The sequence below is a fragment of the Besnoitia besnoiti genome, chromosome VIII (assembly GCF_002563875.1).
Source record: "Besnoitia besnoiti strain Bb-Ger1 chromosome VIII, whole genome shotgun sequence".
Taxonomy (NCBI): Eukaryota; Apicomplexa; class Conoidasida; order Eucoccidiorida; family Sarcocystidae; genus Besnoitia; species Besnoitia besnoiti.
In genome coordinates, this window is record NC_042363.1 from 3130099 (window position 1) to 3150295 (window position 20197).

Below are 20197 nucleotides of genomic sequence, written 5' to 3' on the forward strand. Positions count from 1 at the left end.
CAAGACGTATTTCAAACAGCTGTCGTAGCTTGGCTTTTCCCAGCATGTGCATGCCTACGCGAGGTGTCTGTGCGCCGGAGAAATAGCGGCAGAAAACTGGGAAGGGCACAGGTTACGACGTATAAACATGCATTTATCTGCTCAGATTCCGCCTAGTCAAAATATTATCTCAAGACAAGCTCGCACCCCTCAAATAGTCTGTGTGTCTGCAGCAACGGCGCGGTGTCTGTCAAACCTTTCTCGCAGCGGAGTAACCTGTGCGTGGCTGCGCCGACAAGAGGCGGGAAACGCGAAATGGAGCTCCCTTAAAAGTGTCGGAACGCACGAAGCGGCTAAAGCGGCGCGAGGCACTCACAGAAAAATAACTTGAGTGCGTCTCTCATGCGGCGTGCCTACTTTTAAAAAACGCATTTGTCGCTGTAGGTTCCAAAAAAGCCCTTCCGGTCTGGCTGGCTGCGGCTGTCGCTCGGCGAGATTGGGTAGTCCGCGCGGAGTCAGCAAACACGCGTAGTTGCCCTGTGGCTTTGAGGTGGCAACTGCGCTTTTCTGGAGTCTCCTTCTGAGTCCAGCCCGTAAAAAAAGCATTTGGGTAATCGATACAGATCGGGTGTAGCGTCACATCGTGCATGTCGACACTTTGAGAACTCCTGGAGGTGGTTCAAGCGCCTTTGACGCCTTGTATCCTCAGCACTTCTTGATTGTACCGATTGGCACAGAAAACAGTGCTTCGAGTTGGATAAAGAAACAGGCCAGACCTGTGCTGTGCTGGCTATGCGATTGGCGCTGCAGCGAGAAAATGTGTTCATCGGTCGAAACTATCCAACCGGCAGAAATCCTTTACCACATTCACACGGAGAATCCCTCTGTATGCCGATATCAGTATCTCTCTCCGTACATGTATATAGCGAGTGACCGCAAACGATTCGGCACGACAAACAAAGCCTTCCCTTCAGCTGTGCTACTCAGAGACCGGACATCAAGCTAGAGTTGGAAACTCTTCTCGAGGGCTGAAGATCAAATGCATCCGTGCATCCATTCATTGCTGTTTCGGTCGGTAGTCCCCATAGTGTGCCAAAGTATTCTTGATCGCCCTCTAAGCGCGGGCTGCCTCCATCCTCAGACAGGCGCGGAGTTTCTTCCATCAGGGTGCGCCCTCTCTCTGAACTCTCCCTCACATCTCTCAGTTGCGGACTCGCGCAAGCCTCGCACGCGCCGCGCGGCTTTCCCTTTCGAAGGCGCCAGCGAACCTCGTGCACACATCTATATACAGGAATGTGCGCCCTATATTCGGAGCTGGTGTGCGACTCTGCAAATAATGAGCCGCGAACGGCCTGCGGCCCTCACCAGAGAGGCCGCGGCAGACTCCAGACTCTTCTTACCGCCGTAGGCGAGCGTTCGCGAGCTGGGCGTTTCACAGCAGAGTGAGGCAGCCGATTTTGGGCGTTGTGCGAACGAATGCCGGTCTCGCAGAGCGGAAAGAGAGCGACAGGGAGGTGTGGCAGCGTGAGAAGAAGTAGGAAGACAGAGCGACAAGCGCGAGAAGCATCGCGACGAAGATACACGGGTAACCGCGTACGCATGAAGACGGAAGAGAGGGCAGCTGAAGCGCGGACGACGACTCAACTGCCGAAGAGGTCAGCCACGCTAGAGAGGCGAGAACAGGTCACGCTACACGAAAAGAAGCAACGGCAAGCTGAAAGCAGGAGGGCGACGTGTAGAGAGAGAGAGCGAGAGCGAGAGCGAGAGAGAGAGAGGCCAGACAGACGCATCGATAAAAAAATATATATATAAATAGATAGGTACATGTATAGATAGATACGCAGATATATGTATGTATATATATAAATATAGAGATGTACAGGCGGATGGCGGAAATATCCAGAAAGTGCAGAGACAGACACCGCAGTGAAGCAAGAGATGAAGGCTCACCACACGCATAGGCCCAATTAAGAGAAGCAAACAGCAGAGACAGCAGAACGCAAGAAACCGCTCAAGATGAGAGAGATACTTTTCAGGGAGATTCGTCCTGAAGGGTCGCAGAATATTCGATAAACAATTGAAAGGTCACAAAACAACTGAGAAATGAAAAATGTTCAAGTTCAGCAGCGAAGAGTGACGGGATGAACGCGCGCGCGACGGGCGAGGAGGCCGGAGAGACTCCGGCGGCAAAGAGAGAAGAAAATGACAAAGAGAGAACATGAGCCGCAGGCTCAAATTGACTTCTACCGCCGAAAAAACAGATTCTCAGCTGCTTCTCCCGCCGCCGCACGCACACCAAGCCCGCGAGGAAGGTTTCTGCTCCTGAGTTTTATTCAGCTGAAAGCCGGCATGAGGATCGTGCTCCTTTCGCGTCTTCGGAAGCAGCGCCGCTGAAAAGAAGCAACAATACGGCAAACGCCCGAGCCTGAGCAGCCCTGCGCACGCGGCAAGTCTACAGGCCGAAGAGCTTCCAACTTACCGTTTCATCGGCAAAAATGCGAGTTAATGGAGACTCTTTCGGGCAAAGAGTGAAGATGTGCTCCCCGACGAAGTCATACACACATATACGTGTATATAGGCCCCCGGCCTCCCTCTACACGTCAACCTCTGGAAACGCGCAGGACGGTGTCGGTACACCACGAAGTCCTACGCCGCCGCCTCAAGGCGCACACGAACCGGAGAGGCCCTCACCGATTTCGTAGAAGAGTTCGTTGACGTTGTGACCAGTCTTTGCGCTGGTTTCGAGAAACAGAATCCCATGCTCGTCCGCGTACTGCTGAGCCTCCTGTCACAGCGCGCCAACACAAACAGAAAGAGACACATACATACAGATAGATGCATACACATATATATTCCCCCAGTCCAACAACCCGAGGCGCATGCATATATATATATATAGTTGTAGTCATATACGCAGAAAGGAACACGCACATGCCTGCTTTCGCTTCTGAACGAGCTTTTGAAAGAAACGATATCTCCCCAGCGCGTCTTTCAACGCCCGTAAGTAGACGCAGGAGTTGAGGTTTCCCGCATGCTCAACCCTAAAGTTTGCAGATTTGGCGAGAGGAAAAATGCGAGTTGACGCGAGGGCGCAAAGTGCGAAAAGGAAAGCGTGTGAAGACACTGGAAGGCCTTCAGCCGAGATGTGTTCTACTCGGAGACCGAGACGCAGTTTTCTTCATTTTCTCACCTGCTTCGGCACTTGGCGCTCAGCCGTGAGATCTTCCTTGTTTCCCGCCAGCGCTGAAAATACAGAAAAGCTCCGCAGAAGACTCTTCCCAGCACGGAAAGGCGCCACGAGAGAATATTTCTTTTGGGGGGAGACGCAGCACGCCTCGAAGAGAAAACGCAACTCGCGAGAAAAACTGCAAACAAAAACGCCTCCCACCACGCTTCACCCGGCATCACATACACCCGAACACACCAAAACTCCTGCTGACCCATCCTCGGCTATCCACACCTTTTTTCTCCGCGCTGACGGAGAATTTGCTTTTCTACGAAATGCGGGGTTTCAAGGTGCGGAGGGGGTTTCGAAATTCGACAGCGCACTCACCAATGACCACGTTTGACCGGTCGTTGACAGTTTGGAGCTCCTGAATCCACGACTTGGCGCCCTGGAAGCTGTCGCGATTGGAGATATCATACACCACCACAGCCGCAGCCGCGCCTCTGAAGAAGCGAAAAAAAACACCAGCAGCGGGAAACGCTGAGAAAGTGAAGCCGCGACGCAGCTCGACTCGCACGCGCAGGGGCGGGTTTGGAAAAACCCAGGAGTCCCACTTTAGAAAGTGTAACGGGGAGTCTAGCTTCAGTTGCGATCTGACTGGCGACGCATGCCATGAGAGAAAAAAAAAGGAAGGAGCCCCGCCGCTGCAAAACACGCGCATCAGCGGCGCCAAAGAAGCACGCGAGAGAGAAGAGGCCGGATGAGCGGCGTCGGTTGAGAATCAAGCCTGCTCCGAGGAGGAACCGCCGCCATTGTTCCAGAAGGCTACCGAGACTCCGCCGTACACGCACAGCCCAGCTGAAAGGCGCACACGCGAATGCGACGAGAGCAGACAAAAAGCGGCAGCGGCAAGCGCCAAACGAGACTGAGGGCTGACAGCCGCCTGCGGCGTCCGTTTTGTAGACCAGAGGCGAGCTGAAACGCAGCAGAAGGCAGGGAGGGGGCCTCACCTGTAGTACATCGGCGCCAAAGACCGGTAGCGCTCCTGCCCGGCGGTATCCCAGATCTCGAACTTGACAATGCAGCTGCCCAGGTCCACGGACTGAGTCATGAAAGCCGCTGAAAAGAAAGACACACGCGCCTCGGAAATCCCTCGCGCGTAGGCATCCAGAGTATGCGAAGACGAAGACGGACTCACGCGGACACTCGCACATGCCTTCCACACGCATACACAGCAGTTTACGCACACACGCCTCTACATTTATACATACATAAAGGCAGATCGAGAGAGGTAGATCGATAAATAGGTAGATAAAGGATAGATATAGAGATATATGTATAGAAACACGAGCAAAACCGTGGCTTGCGGTGGCGTGTCAGCAGGCCCCCGTGTGTGCTAAATTGACCCAGCGACGCAGACTCTGCGTGACTTTCTACACTCCCCTTTCACAGCCCGTGCGTTCATCTGGGTTTGACCCAAAACCCTAACCCTTCGCTTTGGTGCGCATCTTCCCGCCAGCCGCCACCGCGAATGAACGCATTATCACTAATTGAAAGTGAAGTTTTTTAGGCGTTTGCTGTCTCCGCTTCCAAGGGCCTTAGAGCTCGATGCCTTTGCCAGATTCTCCAAGAAAACCCCGCTGGAACCCAGCCTCCACGGGCATGTCCGCACATCACAGTCTGGACAGAGCGCTGAGGCGTCGCTGCAGGCAGCCGCCGAATGGAAGCCAACTCAGCGCGGGAGTATGCAACTGCCGAGCCGCTCACCGCCGATTGTGCTCTCTTGGTACTCGTAGAATTCGTCTTTCGCGAATCTGACGACGAGGCAACTTTTCCCAACGCTGGTGTCGCCCAGCAAGACGAGTTTGAAGTGCAGCGTTTTCGGCTGCTCGCCGGCAGCGCGGTCTCCGCGGAACCCAAAGTCTGACGCGTGCGAGGAGTAGGTCTGCGATCCCGGCCGCTGGTACGCTCCCTCGCCTGTGGCGCCACTGCTAGCCATCATCGTGGCGGAAGAAAGCGAAAGTTTCGCCGAAAAACAACGAAAAAGCGGAAAAAAGCCGGCCGAAACAGGCCCGGAGGACGCAGGGTAGGGCTGCGGCGAAGAGCGCTGTCCCCTCGGAATCGAGACAAGGCGGAGACGGAGTACCGCGGTACAGATGCGGAACGAAAAAGCACAGATGACACGGTGGAATGTACGAGGGAAAGAGCGCCAGATCTTGCTTGAAGACGACGGAAAGCTCAGATTTTGCACGCAGCATGTCAAGAGAGGTACCGGCTACCGCGAAAGGACGCAGATTCATGGGTGTCGGGGAGCGGGGAAGGACTTGATCCACGTTCCATCCGCTCCTCCGGTCAAACGTAAAGTTGGAGACATAAAATCACGCAGAGGTGGGAAAAAATGGTTTGCCGGGAGAATGTCTACGAAACGTCATTCACGGATCCCCTGAGGTTACATGCACATGCATGCGTTGGGAGGCGCGTTAGATAGCCTCGCTTACACAAGCTACAAAGAAAGCCCAGATATCACAGAAGAGAGAGGGACTGTAGAAGAACGAGAAGAGTTTCTTGCACCCCAAAGGAACTTCATGTGAGAAAGTTCCCAAGGGAAAGCACGCGCTGTGACTGCCACGGGCGCAAGGCCGGGATTCATGGCATTACACATGCGGCGAGAGAAGCAGGCAAGAGAAGCGACGCCTCGCGGACACTAGGTGCAGACAAAATCAAACAAGACGAGAAGAAAGAAGGTACGGCCGCGCAAGAAGCTGTAGCGGACAAGCAACGTCAGGAGACACAACAGAGGGTGCCTGTGCACCTCCCGCGGCGTTCAAAAGGCGGCCTCAGAGAGGAAGACATCACGTCATCTGACGTCGTTGTTCAGTTTTCCTTCTTGTCTTAAGCAGTGTATGTGTGTTGCCTGCATTAGAATATGCTTGAAAGTCACAGAAAAATGCTGTAAAGCGGCTTGGAAACAACGACAAGCTCAAGCGTCCCTTGCTAGCCGCCAGCGAAGGGGCGGTAGGTCTGTTTTTCGTTATTGGCTCTCTGCGACCGAAGACAACCAGTGAAGGAACCATATTTAAGTCGTCCCATCTGCGCACACGGATATAAGCGTGAGAACACTTGTGTTCTTCCCCCGATTTGCGACAGGGAATCCTTCATTTATTCCCACTTCCGCGCTCCTCAGCCCGCGGTTTTTGCAAATTTCAAAGCTGTCATTTTGCGCCGTTTTCCCGATGTCGAGGCTAGTAGATCGGCAAGGGCTGCTTCTCACGGCGTTCTGAAGCTATGTCGTACTAGTTCGTCCGCGTCGTCCTCCCAGTGGCCACCTATAGCGAGCGCCACTTTATTTTTGAATATAAGCCGACACGGGAAGGTAAGCGCTGGGCAGGTGGCGTCCCTCGGTGGGTGGAAGGCCATCGCCTTAAACCTTTTGTGCGTCGGGGAAAAGCTTTTCGTGAAGGAAACGACAAATACAGGTCCATTATTCAGCTTTTTACCTTTCTCGTGCATGGCCGTTTTTCGATACGGTGTGTGTGACACAGAAGCCGCGCAACTTCCGTGGTTTTCGAGCCTGAGTTGTGCGTCCCGGTGACGCGCTCGCCTCGCATTCAGGGGTGGGTGCTGGACCCCAGGGGGGCGCGGATGGTTGGGCTCCAGGCCGCGCAAGCTTCGTCTCTGGCGGCTAGCGTGATGGGTACTCCCTGGACGGAGCGGCTTCTCCCAAACCGGACTCGCTTTATCTGGCTGTTGCGGTTATATCGATGGAGCGTGGGTTATCCGAGGCGGGTTCCACGGCAGGCCTTGAATGAGATCCTCTCGGCTGCAGCGCATGCAGAGGTCGGCGTCCCACCGGCGGTGCGCGAGTGTCCGCCCCGGACTGGCGGCTTCAATTCCCTTTGCTGAGCGTCGCAGGCATTGCCTTTCCATGCATCTGAACGTCGACTTTTAAGTTTTGTTGCGACCTGCGCCATTCTTTCGCGTCACACAGATCTGTCTTTCCTGCTGTACTGCGGCTCAGTTTGTTGTCCAGTCTTCACCATGGCTCGTCTCAGCTTCAAGCGCATCGCGCTCGCGCTGGCTGTAGCAGCGGGCATCCTCGTCGCCGGCGGAGCCTCCGGTAAGTGCCCCTGGCGAAAGGGAATCGTCAAAAGGGGTTCGTTCTGGTGTGGATGTAGGTTTGTGAATTACAGCTAGATGCATATGTCGACTAGGAACGGCGCCGGAGCGACCGACTACTTCACCGGTTCATGGTGTAGTGTCCTCGAACTCAGAGGGAACATGTGACGCACAGATCTCCGTAGTCAGTGACTGGTGCCTGACAGACGAAATAATTCGTCTGCACTGCTTGGCGTGAGATTCGATATGCACTCCCGTCCCGTAGGCGTTTGCTTTTTGGAGGAGCTTAAACTTCCGCGGACTCTCGCTTGGAATCATCACCGCATGAGAGCTCTGTGTCCGTTGTGGTTTGCGTCAGATGCGGCAGCCGAACTCTCCCCACGCGAAGAATTTGACAAAGCCACAAGGGAACTGGGAGACAAATTTAAAGAGCTATTGCCATCGGACTCTAGCATCCAGGCGCCCCTCAGCCTCACGGCTCTCGTCGGCGTCGCCGGCAGCGCTGCGCTTCTCGCGCGTGCGTGAGTTTCCAGGAAGCTTGTCAAATACGCTTTGTGAAACCAGCCGCAGTGGCAAAGTGAGGAGAAGGCCACGTGCGAACGAAGTGCGACCGCGTTGTGCCAACTATCGTAGTGAATCTTACAATTTTGCTAGTGCATGCCGCCGGAGCGTCGTTTCGTCATCTCGCGTAGAAACCCTAGAGCGTGACGAATCCTCATGTGCTGTGTATCGATGATTGTCGTGCCGCGTAAGGTTGTGTAATAAAGAACCCTGCAGCGGGTTTTCCGCGCTACGCGCACACCACCGCGGTTGCGGAGACTCGTTTTTGTCCGTGAATCCTCCCGCGCCGCTTACTCCTATACTGCCCAGTCGGTCGTCGCGTGAAACGACACCCGAGGAAGCCAGGCAATTCAACTGACAAGCGATACGAGACGTAGGACAGTTGGCTCCGGCAGCGAACGGCGTAGACTGGAGCGCAGAAGCCCGACACACCACTCAGCGGGCGCATGATCAGCAACGCGAGGAAATGTCCTGAACGTAGTTGCGTTGCACCGAGCGGAGCACGAGGCCACCACACGTCTTCCACCGATGGCAAACACTGTCTCTCCTCGTGGTTTATGGAATGTCAGCAGAAACTAAAGCTCCTGAGTCGCATCGTCGTTACGGACACGATCGGATCCAGCAGGACTTCTTCTGCAACAGCTTGGGAACTGCGGAAGGCTACAGCCACTGAAACGGCTGAAATCTGAACACAGCGAGCGTGGCTGTTGCTCGGTTTCTTCGACGCCTTCCGGCTCTGATCAGGGCATTTTACGTGGCTTGACTGGCGCAACTCATCGCATGGTGAACAAACGTTCCTGACTGAATCTTTGTAGAAGCTCAGTCAGAATATTCTACTAGTCAAAACTCAGTTGTCGTACCCTGGCAACTGGAGTGTGAGATTGAACACGAACCTCCTGTCAACGCGCGACGAAATCTGAACCGCGAATCCGGCAAGACGCCTGGTTGTAGAGTGCCTCCCTGGCACCCTTCCTTTTCAGAGAAATCCTTTGAGCTGACACGGTTCTCTGCCTACAAGCGCGGCCAAAGCTCGGTCCCTTCACGAAGGGGAACCTGCTGCCGGCCTACTCTGTCGCGTTTAATACCGTGGAAGACTCTAAGACACCAGGATGCCATGAGCTCAAGGTTGTCCAGTTATACATGCGCTTCGACGCAGATGTGCATCCGCGTGTGAACAGGCAGACACCAGTCCAACGCTCATATCCGTATATGCGCTCTCGCAACCACAGCAATTCACATGCGTATCTGCATCGCTCTGCGCGTTTCCGTGGTCTCGAGAGCCAAATCAGTTTCCGGCGGGGCTGTGACGAGTACGGCCACTGGCATGCAGCCAACTGTCCTGTTCTCTACGCGGACGGCAGGTACACCGGAACTTGTGTCTGCCAATGTGAGTTCTCGAACAGGTATGATCCAGCAGGACGTGAATGCATATACGTGCGTGGGAGGTTGATATCACGGCTTTCGCCTCTCGCTACTCAAACGCAGTCACCGCCACCATTGTTAAAAGCGTCTGTTGCTGCTGATCATTTCCACTGCGCATGATTCCGTGTACGATCATCTTGCTATTGACGGGGGCCTTGGCTTCAGTGTCTAGCTATGACTTTGTGTTTCAAAGTCCCGCTTTGTACCGAGGGCATAACAGCCTCTTTATTCCAACATACAGCTGGCTGCGCGTGCCCTGGTGGCGAGTGATGCGTTTTTGTACTGTCTCGGGCACTGTCCGCTCGTTCAACTTTGATTGTATCGTGCGACTCGAGACTGGAGTTGCTTCACGGAGGGCTTTGCCGCCCTCAGGCCCTCAGGCTTTCAAGAATGAATAACTTTTGCTTCAGTGATAAGCCTCTCAATCAGCTCGTCAACGTTAGCGACGCGGCGCCCAGGCGCACGGCGAGGAGGTTCCTCGACTCTGAGAAAAAAGCAAAAAACCCGGAAACAGATTCAAATGTTGGTCATGCAAAAGCACGCATGCAGCCGTTCAAAATCGTTGCCAGAGTGATTTCGCAGAGAGACACATTCGGTTGCCGCTGCCCACGCATCGAGCAAGGTTGCTCCCAGCATTGAAGCTACTAGAAACGAATACGAAATGTGGCTGTTCTGACATTCGATAGAGCAAGAAGAGGCGGAAAACACAGTTGCTAAGGCAAACGCGTACCTCAAGATTTCGAGACGTGGCTTTAGATCAGATTCGCCTGCAAGAACAGCACAAGAAGTGAAGTGCCAGGGAACGAAGACACCGCGCAGACTGAGGTAGACTCGCAGCCCCCCAACCCACCGCCAAGACACACGATTGAAAGCCAAACAAAGAACCGAAACGAATGCTCTCCTTGCTTCACCCTGCGTTGGCTTCTGCATTCTCTATTGTCACCAGCGGCGGTGTGCTTCTATGGCGTTTCGCCGGAGTTGTATGTGGCGCTGCGTATGTGACTGTTAACCCGCGGCCCAGTCGCGCGCGACTTCTTCCGTGCGGTTTTCGGCTTTCTCTGGATGGCTCTTGAAAGCCGACTTCTTTAGGGGATGGAACAACAGACGGCTTCGGATGTACGAAAGGCTTTCATGTCAGTCTCAAGACTCGCATGACTCACGAGCGTTCATACCTACCGCGCGAGCGTTCGCTCCTTACAAAGCCAGCCCAGTCGTGCGTCCTGTGGTCGCAGTCTGAGTGTATTTGCCACTTACTCACGAGCTTTGAAGCGTCAAGGACAGGGATCGGTTTCTTCTTTGCCTTCATCAAGTTCGGAAGCGTGACGAACCGCGGCGTGTTCAAACGCAAATCGCAGCTCAGAACGGCTGGCGGGGCTAGGCGGACCTGAGGCAGACAAGCGTGCGAAACACGCAGCCAGATAAATACAAAAATAGCCGCACACAACAAGCACAGATGGACGAGAGGCGAAGAGGCCCGTACACACGCCCTACGTACACTTGCATATGCTTAGAGCGACATCGATCCCGAGCTTTAGCTGCATGAATTCGTTTAGCATACATATATGTACACATATATATGTGCGGCTATACATAAGTGAGTGAAAATATACATATATATGTGTGTGCCTCCTCCACAAGAGACCGACTTTTACGGGCATCGACGAGTAATGCATTCAGCACAAATAGATATATATATATATATATATATATATGTATATGCGTGTAGGTAGATGCCTCAGAATCCCGGTGTGCCTCACGGGGCGCGACTCTCAGGAAGCCACTCACGTGCCACGTATGTGTGTTGCTGGCATTCCATCTGCTTCGGATGCCGTGCCTTTTTTTCTATTCTGTTCCCGTTTTTTTACCGTTTGGAGCCCGCCGTCAATTTCTCTGGTTGCTAGGAGCACTTTCGCCCTGTGCTTCTCGAGTCGTCTCTGTTTTTCCTCCTCAGGGAGTCTTTCGTTCCCTTCCAGCGCCTCCAAGAGACGGTCAGGCACCGCGGAGACTTCGAGCTTGAAGAGACACGTCGCTTGAGGCCACCCGAGGAGGCCTGCGAGCAGCTGTGGCACTTGCTGGTTGTCGCCGTCGGTGGACTGCATCGAAATCAAACGCGACGCCGAGAAGAAAAGAAAGCGGGGATGCGTGCATAGCGCAGAGGGAGCGCCCGAAACGCTCAAAATGAACTCACAGGCCAGAGGAAGAGCAGGCGCGCCTCAGGAGCGCCTCAAACCCGAAACAGGCCTTGTTCGATTGGTGTCGCAGGCGTGCAAACGAGAGCGAAGGGACAAGCGAGGAGAACGGCGCGCAAGAAACCGGCAAGCGAGAGAGGGCTAAAGTTAGGGCAGAGTGGATGCCACGATTCCGCAAAAATAAGCGAAAAAGATAAACATACGCGCGAAGGCGCCCGCAATCAGCGAACGCACAGAGTCCAGGAGGCGCCTCTGGTTTCCGAAACTTGAAGGTGCGCCTGACCTGTTTGCCGAGGAGAACAAGTTGCCCTCGTCGACTTTTCACGAAGCTCCGTAGAATCTTTGCTGTCGGCAGAGTCTGAAGGTGAAGGTCGGGTTTAAAAGCTGGCGAAAAAGCAGAACAAAATAGCAGTATATGGCGCGCTTGTACGGGCCTGCGGTGTACGGTAGCCCCTGAAACCCCGGTATCAATCCGCTAGAATCGAGCTCCTTGCCTCTGTGCGAGTTGCCGCAGCGTTTCTATCTCGTCATGGCCTTCTCCCGACGCGTCTGGCGCACACTCCAAAAAAGGCGCTTTGAACTTTCTAGCTCTGGACGTTTTGTTTGCATTCTCTTAGGGGTCCCCTGCGGTGTCCTCACCGCCACTCAATACAGACAGACAAGGATATGCATGCAGGTTTATGCACATGGCTATATACACACAGACCTATTTACACGTTTATACATATATGCATATATGTATATGCATGCAGGCATGAGAGTAGGGCAGCTCGTGTCGAGCCTCCGCATGAGCCCAGATGAGTTTCGTCCATTTTCTTCTTTTTGAACTATGAGGCGACAACGTCTACGCTTTGGAGCCTCTGTTTCCTCTGGCGTGTGTCTCGGTCTTACGACTTTGAATCAGCACAGCCTCGTCGGCTCCCATCGCCAGTGCGTGCCGCAGAACGTCCTGCTGAGGCCTGGAGAAAGCCAAAGGGACAAAGAGAGCGGACAGAACTGTCTGTGCGTACCAACTGCTTGCGCTGTTTGAGTTGCATGCTGCCCTCTTCGCAGCCCAAGCCACTCATACGAAACGCGATACACGAGATTTGACTGTGACGCATTCGTGAACGGGAGGGCCTCGCCATCCACAGCACGGGAGAAAGGAAAGCTCGAGAGAGGAATGAGGCAAACGCTGAGGCGCCAGACAGGCTAAAAAGAAACAAACTCAAAGTGGAGGACGCAGAGTAAACGGAAGCTAGAGAACCCGCGTACTGGGGAGCGCCTGGGCCGCCAACAGAGACTGCAACGATCCGCTGGACGAGACCTTGCTCCTTCAGCCGAACTGCCTAGGAAACAAGGAAACACGAAGGAAACGGAAGGCAGAAAATGGGATCATTTGTCGGCAGGATACTGCCCAAAACGAAAAAAACGAACAGATTCTGCAGGTGACGATTCTGAAGCCACGCGCTGACGGGTAGTATGGAGTAGTACCTTGTAGTGAGAGACAAGGCTGAGAAACTCTTCCAGTACGGAATTTCATGCTGGTGGGAGCTGATGCGTGCATGCCTCCAGTATTCTATTCAGATACGCGCAACCTCACATGCAGATACATGTGACTGTGCAGGACATTCTCGTTTGCCTGCACGCGTCGCCGTAAGTACTTATACATATATGTATATATATAGGCGTTTATGTATGCAAATGTGTGTATGGATGCATGGAGAAGAACTCAAACACATATGCGCTGTAGACTTTTCTGATGTAGCGAATCTTTCTTCAACGTTTTCGGCCTCTCAGAGCTCCGTCCTTGTCATCTCGAAAGCTGAATTTCGCTGCGATGTGATTGCGTGCATGCGGGTACGGTGTACGAACGCTGCGACACGGGTTCTGCCGCCGCTTGCTTCATCTTTTCCTCGTTTCGCGCGTACCTCTTCAACTGCAATCTCGCAGAACGGGTTGATTGAGTGCTTCAGGCCCTCCGTTCGCATCGCCTTTCTCCCAGGGTCGAGTTGCGGTTTGATTGCGAAGTCCAGCGTGCGCTTGACGCACACAACTGCAGTGCCCAAGATGCCCTTCATGTTGAATTCGAAGCGCGGAGAAAGGCGCGCGTGACTCGAGGGGCCGCTCCTCTCGACCTGAACTCGAGAGCCTTCCGCGCACTCGCTGTGTCGTCGCCGCTGCAGCTGCAGATCTCTGCGCGGAGGGGCCTGACGGGAAGCAGAGGGGACACGCACCGAGTTCCGCCGGCTTGGGATGCACGCAGAATCATACGCGGTCGATCCCCAGTAGCAGCCCCTAGCGACTATGCAAACGGGTGAAAAGCCGAATGGCTTTTACAAACCCCTGTGAGCCTCGTTGCCGTCCTGCAGGTCCAACCCGACCTATATATACTTACATATATCTGTATAAGTCTGGATACGTAGACCTATACGCGTATGTAGCTATGTTTTAGAGAGCTTGGAGAAAAGGGAGAACAGACAAAAGGGAGAAAGGCTAGGCGAAATACAGACGCGAAGCGTAGCTTCCGCATACGCCTGTTGCAGGCTCTGTCGCCTACCGTGGTCGATCGACTTAACTGGAGGAGCTAACGACGCTTCGGCGCACACTCGCTCGCGGAGGCTGCGTGAGCTTTTCTTTCTGCCGATGAGAACTCGCGGAAGTAGGCCGCAAACGGACGTTTGTTGCCTCCTTCCTCTCTACTCTGTGTCAGCTTCCAGCCCGTTTCCCGCCGTTTTCTTTTTTCCCGTTTCCTCCCGCGCCTCCCTCGCGCGCCTCGAGCCTCAGGAGGGAGGCCTTGTCTGCGCGCAGCGCCTCGTCCTCAGAGAGACAAGCACTTTTCGCGCGCATGCAACGAGTCTTCCTGCTCCGGGCCGTGCACACGATGGACACGGCGCGCTCATGTCGGAAAAGGACTGAAAAAGTCAGAGAAGCGCCAGCCTGCACAACTGTAGACAAGGATCTTCCGGTGTACATGTAGCTCTGTATGTACGCGCGTCTGCGACCCTCCGACTGCACATGCGAGGAAAAGAGGATATTCTCGGAGACTCCTCGGGATTCGGGTGGAACACAAGACCGTTTTTCGCCGTTTTCCATATACTGGAAACGCGACCGAGCTTTCCGAGTGTCCGCAAACAGAACAAAAGTAGAGAAGACGTCTGAGGGTTTCCGAGCCTGCGAACGAGGAGACGCCCCGGGAAAACATGCGGCAAAGCTGAGACCATGGAGCACGGATTTCCGTTCTCTTCTTTCCTCTCTTCTTTGTTTTGTTCTCTGGTATTCTCTCGCATTGCCGACTCTCCCGGCCTCTCGTCAGCGCCATCTCGCGCCTGACTGTACGCGCCTTTGTTTCTCAAGCACCTGTCCGTCGTCTGCTCGTTGTTCGCAGCCAAACCCACTGCGACTCATCTTCTCTTCTTTTCCCTTTTCTTATTCCTTCCCTCACTTCTTTTCCCCTGTGCCTTCGTGTGTCTCCAGGGCTGAAGAGGCCCTTTTTCTTGTCTGCCTCACCCGCTTCGCTGGGTCGTCTCGTTGCTCTTCTTTCCGCGCCTCCCTTGCCGCTGTCTCTCGCGCAGTCACCTGGCTTGCGGTGGTTTTTCCATTCTTTCTGTCCTCTCCTTCTTCTTCGGTTCTTTTCGAGACGCGGCGGCGTTTCTGGCGGCGGCTAGACGTGCCCTTCAGCGAGGCGGCGCTCCGCCGCGCGGAACTTCACCCCGTGTTGAAGCGCCGAGAGATTTAGCTCGCTGCGTTTCGCTCAGGGCGCCTCGCGAAAATCTCCGCTGAACGCTTGGCCAATTTCTTGCACTATGCGGCCGCCGGAGTCTCTCGACGAGCCTGCGTCGCTCTCCTTCGCAGACTTGATCAAGCAGCAACAGACCGCCGCGACGTCGCGAGCAGGGGGCAGAGGAGATCTTGTTCTCGCATATGGCTCTTGCCTCATTCGAAAATACAAGCAGAAGCTAGGCAATGCATGTAAGTACATCCGACCCTTTCTTTCGTCCCGCGGTGTCTCTTCTCTCTCCTCCTCTCTTTTCTCTCTCCCTTTCTTCTCCTCTCTTTCGTCCCTCGTTATATCTGTCTCGTTTTTCTCATTCTCTCGTTGTTCTCTCTCTCTTTCTTCTCCTTCTTCTCTCTCTTTCTTCTGCTTCTTCTCTCTCTTTCTTCCTCCTCTCTTGCTTTCTTATCCCGCTCCCCTTCGTCTCTCTCCCTCTCGTGCGTGCTCTGCCGCGCTGTGTCGTCGCCGCGGGCGTTTTGTTTTCTCCGTTCCGTCTGAGCCGCGTCTTTGTCTGGGCTTCTCTGTGTGCCGCGGAGTCCATCCGCAGGCGGGAGGGCCTCCACGGCGGTGTTGAGGGAGCAGATCCACATTTTTCATTTTCGGGCGCCGCATCAAAAGAGCTCGATTTTCGCCTTTTCTCTTGTAAAGCCCTGCTGTGCTGCTTGCAGTGTGGGGCGTCTTGGAGACGGTCTACGTCCAAGCGCTCGAGTACCGACAGGACCGGCTGGCGCGGGTAAGCGGAAAAGAGTCAGTCGCGAGGGACTTTCTCTTCACTGGCCAGACTCCTGCGGGTATCCAGAGCTGCTTTTCTTCAGAGACGTCCGCGCCGCGTGCAGCATTGCGGAGGCGCCAAGCGTTGGGGTGGAGGCGGTCTGTCCACGGCGCGCAGGACCGTGGCTCCCGCGGAGGAGGGGGGGAGAGGGGGCTTCGACATGCGATTGCGCGGCGCTGGGGACTTGCATCCGGGCGGCGTTTTTTGGGGGATTTCTTTTCAGTTTTGCCTGCAGACGCTTCAGCAGCGCTGGCCCGGGAGCGCGCGGGTGAAGCGCCTCGAGGGCCTGGCGCTAGAGGCGCAGGCACACTGGGACGCTGCGCTCGCGCGGTACGAGGAGATGCTGGAGCAGCATCCCCACGACCCGCTGACGAGGAAGCGCGTCGTCGCGGCGCTGAAAAACCGAGTGAGGACGAACCACTCGACGCGCCAGGCGTGAGAAGAGATGGAGTCGTTCTGGGAGAGGTGATGCCCACATTGCTCTGCGGCGGACTCCATTAGGGATCGCGCTGCAAGAAGTCGACGAGGATCGCCCTTCAGCCTAGCCGAAACTCGACCCCCTGAACGAGGGGACAGAAACGCGCCGGCCGGATGCGGAGAAATCGCAGGGGAAACTCGGGAGGAGAGAGAGCGTCTTGCCTTCAGACTTGCGTCTGAAGGCCGTCGCGTGCAGGCTTGGCTCCGTGCGATCTCTCTGCGAAGGCAAACGCGCACACCGCCAGCCCGGAGGCGTTGGGGGCCTCCAGAGACTGGAAAAGAGAGAAAGAGACTGTCGCGTAGCACTCACATGCAGATACACACAAATGTATTTGTATAGAGGAGTGATGTGTGTCCTCTGACTGCTGTGGAGCGTAACGTTTGCGGTGAGGACTTTCGCCGTTCTCTCTTCAGGGCCGCCTCTCGGAGTGCATTCAGATGCTTTTCTTGTAAGTGAAACTCACCGCTCAACCTCGCCTTTGTGAGGAACTGACCGATGGTTTTTTTCGGCATTTGCGTCTCGCTTAGTCCAAGTCTCGAAGGCGCATGCGCTCCGGCACACGTCATATGCACTGCCGGATTTTCAGACCCATATACGTTATGCATCTCTATATCTACCTTTCTCTACCTATGTATCTATATCTATCTATATCTAGGTATATCTATCTATCCGCTTATCTAGAACTATCTGTCTATTTATCTAAAGCTATCTGTCCATCTATCTATGTATACATGCGCCTATCTATTTATCTATTTATTTACCTATTCTTATCTATATGTCCATCTGTCTATATATATATATATATATGGGCGCTGTAGGAAAAAGGGATTCGCGTTAGAGGTCTCGCTCTCCGGTGCTACGCATGCACTGAGCACATCGCTCGCGCGTACGACAGCCTAATGACTACGGCGCGAAGACGAGAGGAGATTTTCCGCCCGGGAAAAGGCGTTTTTCCTGTTCTCGAGGTTTTTTTGAATTACTTTTAGGCACCTGGACGAGTTCGGAACGGACGCGGAGGCCTGGCAAGAGCTCGGCACGATCTTCGCGGGAGAAGGGAGACTTGCTCAGGCCGCCTTCTGCTTCGAAGAGTTGCTCGTCCACGAACCGCTTAACATTCTTTTCCTCTCCGTCTACGCTGAGGCAAGTTGTTGCATTGTTTTCCTTTCCACATTCGCTGAGGGAAGTTATTGTTGACGCGTGTGTGTGTGTGTGTGTGAAGCGTCTCTTTTCGACTGCAGAGAGAGAGAGAAGACTCCCTGCGGTTTCGCGATCTCCTTTCAATGGACTAGCTTCTCGTTCTCTGCTCGCGAACTCCGACGCCCGGCGCCCTCGTTGCATTCGCGGCGTTCGCGCTCTTTTCACGCGTTTCCTTTCTCTGCACGCGTTTTCACTGTCTCTCTCGCCTGTCTGAATGCGTTGAGGTCTGAATCGATCTCGGGCTGGTTCGCTCGCGTCTGTCGGGGGCCTGGTTTCTCCGGTGGTTTGCGAATATTTCTGAGATTTTTTTTTTTCTGGTTTTTTTCGCAGCTCCAGTACGGCCTCCACCGCTGCCGGTTGAGTCGGCAGTACGCGGCCTATCTGGTGTCGTTGCACCCGCGCAACATCCGCGCGTTTTGGACGCTCATCATCGTAAGCGAGTGACTTAGGGTCAAGGCAAGGTTCTTCCACCGCGAAAGGAAATGCGTCTGTCGGCAGAACACACCTGCAGAGTCGTCGCGACCGCGCGAAGGGTTCGATGCACTCCGGAGGCGCTGGCGCGCGTGCCTCACCAGCATGCGGATGGCCGCTACAGTGTCTGTTGCGTCCACGCCGAATTCTGTCGCCTCAGCGCAGCGGCACACATGAGTGAATATATGTATATGTATGTGTATGTGGACGGGCGGTGAAAACGAAGCGCTGAGACGCGGGCGATGTCCTGAAATCTGCAGACATCATCGCGAGTGTCCTGCGGACTGCTTTTTTCTCTCAGGCTTCGCGACAGACGATCGACGATGCGTGCGGCAAAGACCGGATCACGCGCGGGCAGGAGAAGACGAAGAAGACAGAGAAAGAGAAAAGCGCGTCTCCGGCGCCTTCCTCGGCGGTCGACGAGGAAGTGAAAGACGTGCTCCACCTCTCGCTCGGTGCGCTGCGGCGTCTCGGCGCGATCTACGAAGAAGAAATCGCCAAAGTAAGGAAGCCAGGCGCGCTAGTCTCTTTGTCCCTCTCCGTAGCTGTCTTTGCCCTCAAGGGGTTTACCTTCTGCTTCAGAGTTTTCTCCGGTCGCGTCGCCGTTGTCTGTCTGTGTTTGAGGTCAGAGAAAACGCCCCGTGGTTTTGTTTTCTTCGCTTATAGGGTGTCAATCGCAGGTCGTGAAGGCCGGCGATCGGATTCTGCGTCAGCTTAGATCCTATATTCACTTTGCAGTCGTTGTCAGCATTTACATAGCTCCCTCGTCCTAATCTCTTTCAGATTTTCTTCCGCGCCCTGGCGTCGTCTTCTTTCCTCTCTCCCCTCTGTGGCTTCCCCTTGTCAATTTATGATGCATTTGAAGTGCTTTCGCGCTGCGCGCCGCAAGTCACCGTCGCGCCTGGAGGTGTTCACTTTCTTTGTTCTTTTTTTTAAGGCTGACGAAGAAGATGGGGAAACTGTCGGCCGCTGCGTGCTTGACGCCCTCTTCGGCGAGGCGGCGCTGCGACGCCTGGAGAGTCATCGCCGATTCTTCGTTGCGCGGGCTGCAGGCCTGGGCATCGAAATTAAGTAGAAATCGGGGCTAAAAAAGTAGAAGAGAGCCAACACTCGGCGAGCATCTGGGAGCACCTCCAGGGATGTGGAGACCACCTAAAAAAAGCAAAGGAGACAGCTGTGAAGAAGCGCGACGAGGAGAGCGTCGCCGCGCAGTGTCGGGCGCCGGTGCAGAGTGAGCCGGCTCTCGCGAGGAGGAAGACACCGTGACGGGAGAGGAGTTTTGTCATAAATATACGGAAACAACTCGCCCAGGGCAGCCGAGGTGAAGAAGACCGGTGGACGCGAGATCAACAAGTCGTTTGGTTTATAAACAAGATAAGGAAAATTCTCCAAGGACACGACGTCCACGAGAGAACTAAGTTGCGATAGAAAGTCTCTTATCTCTGGCTGCATATAACGGCGAGCCCTCTGAATTTCTACACTCGCCCATGCCCGTATGCATATGTAGACGTGTCTCCGGTGCGTATGTATGCGTGGCCTATATATGCACCTATTCATATATATATATATATATATATTAGTTGGCCTTCATGCCGATACATGAGCCTCTAGGCTGCGCTGTTTTTGCCTTTTGTTAAATATGTTTTCCGCATCTAGCGTCTGGTCGATTTCTTGTTTGGGGGCTGATCATGAATTGTTGGATCTTCTAGGACTTTTGTAGTAATCCGATCGTCTGCTTTTTTCCTCTCCCTGCGCGGGAAACCCCTCCGCGCTTCCCGCCGGAGTTGCAGTCTCCTCTCTGGCCGGGTTGGCCCCGTTGTTCAAAAACGAGGCGGCCAATGTGCTCGCCTCCCTTCGCCTCAGCCTCGTATAGGTATTTTTTAGTACATGGATGCGCGAATGAGATTGCCTGCGTGCGCTGGAATGTGGAGCTACGGGCGTCTCTTCTCATCCGCCACAGACAGCTCTGCACACGGCGCCTCAAAAAAGCGATGCCGTTTCCCGCTCCCTGCCGCCCAGACTCAGACGAAGAGTGATGCGAGGGCATGCTGGGACTTACTGTACTTGAACTTGGAGTTCCGTGTGCATCAGA

The 20197-nt window shown here is 54.4% G+C and overlaps 4 protein-coding genes across 4 annotated transcripts; 2 read left to right on the plus strand and 2 right to left on the minus strand.

The window, feature by feature from the left end:
* Positions 1–2244: 2244 nt before the first annotated feature.
* Positions 2245–5147, minus strand: BESB_085530 (Rab 5; the record flags this gene model as incomplete). The annotated part of the gene is made up of 6 exons (XM_029366903.1): positions 2245–2369; positions 2671–2764; positions 3170–3222; positions 3533–3648; positions 4156–4264; positions 4913–5147. The coding sequence occupies 6 exons, from the start codon at positions 5145–5147 to the stop codon at positions 2245–2247; spliced, it is 732 nt and encodes a 243-aa protein (XP_029217363.1).
* A 2036-nt stretch (positions 5148–7183) lies between these two features.
* Positions 7184–7786, plus strand: BESB_085540 (uncharacterized protein; the record flags this gene model as incomplete). The annotated part of the gene is made up of 2 exons (XM_029366904.1): positions 7184–7262; positions 7620–7786. 2 exons carry the CDS (start codon positions 7184–7186, stop codon positions 7784–7786), a joined length of 246 nt encoding a protein of 81 aa, XP_029217364.1.
* Positions 7787–9628: 1842 nt separating this feature from the next.
* On the minus strand, positions 9629–13493 carry BESB_085550 (putative electron transfer flavoprotein subunit beta; the record flags this gene model as incomplete). The annotated part of the gene is made up of 8 exons (XM_029366905.1): positions 9629–9728; positions 9975–10011; positions 10499–10628; positions 11110–11337; positions 11717–11817; positions 12325–12392; positions 12688–12761; positions 13344–13493. The coding sequence occupies 8 exons, from the start codon at positions 13491–13493 to the stop codon at positions 9629–9631; spliced, it is 888 nt and encodes a 295-aa protein (XP_029217365.1).
* Positions 13494–15218: 1725 nt separating this feature from the next.
* On the plus strand, positions 15219–19180 carry BESB_085560 (tetratricopeptide repeat-containing protein; the record flags this gene model as incomplete). Its single annotated transcript, XM_029366906.1, has 8 exons — positions 15219–15384; positions 15856–15920; positions 16183–16365; positions 16851–16885; positions 17424–17577; positions 17965–18066; positions 18407–18607; positions 19043–19180. The coding sequence occupies 8 exons, from the start codon at positions 15219–15221 to the stop codon at positions 19178–19180; spliced, it is 1044 nt and encodes a 347-aa protein (XP_029217366.1).
* Between the last annotated feature and the right edge of the window lie 1017 nt (positions 19181–20197).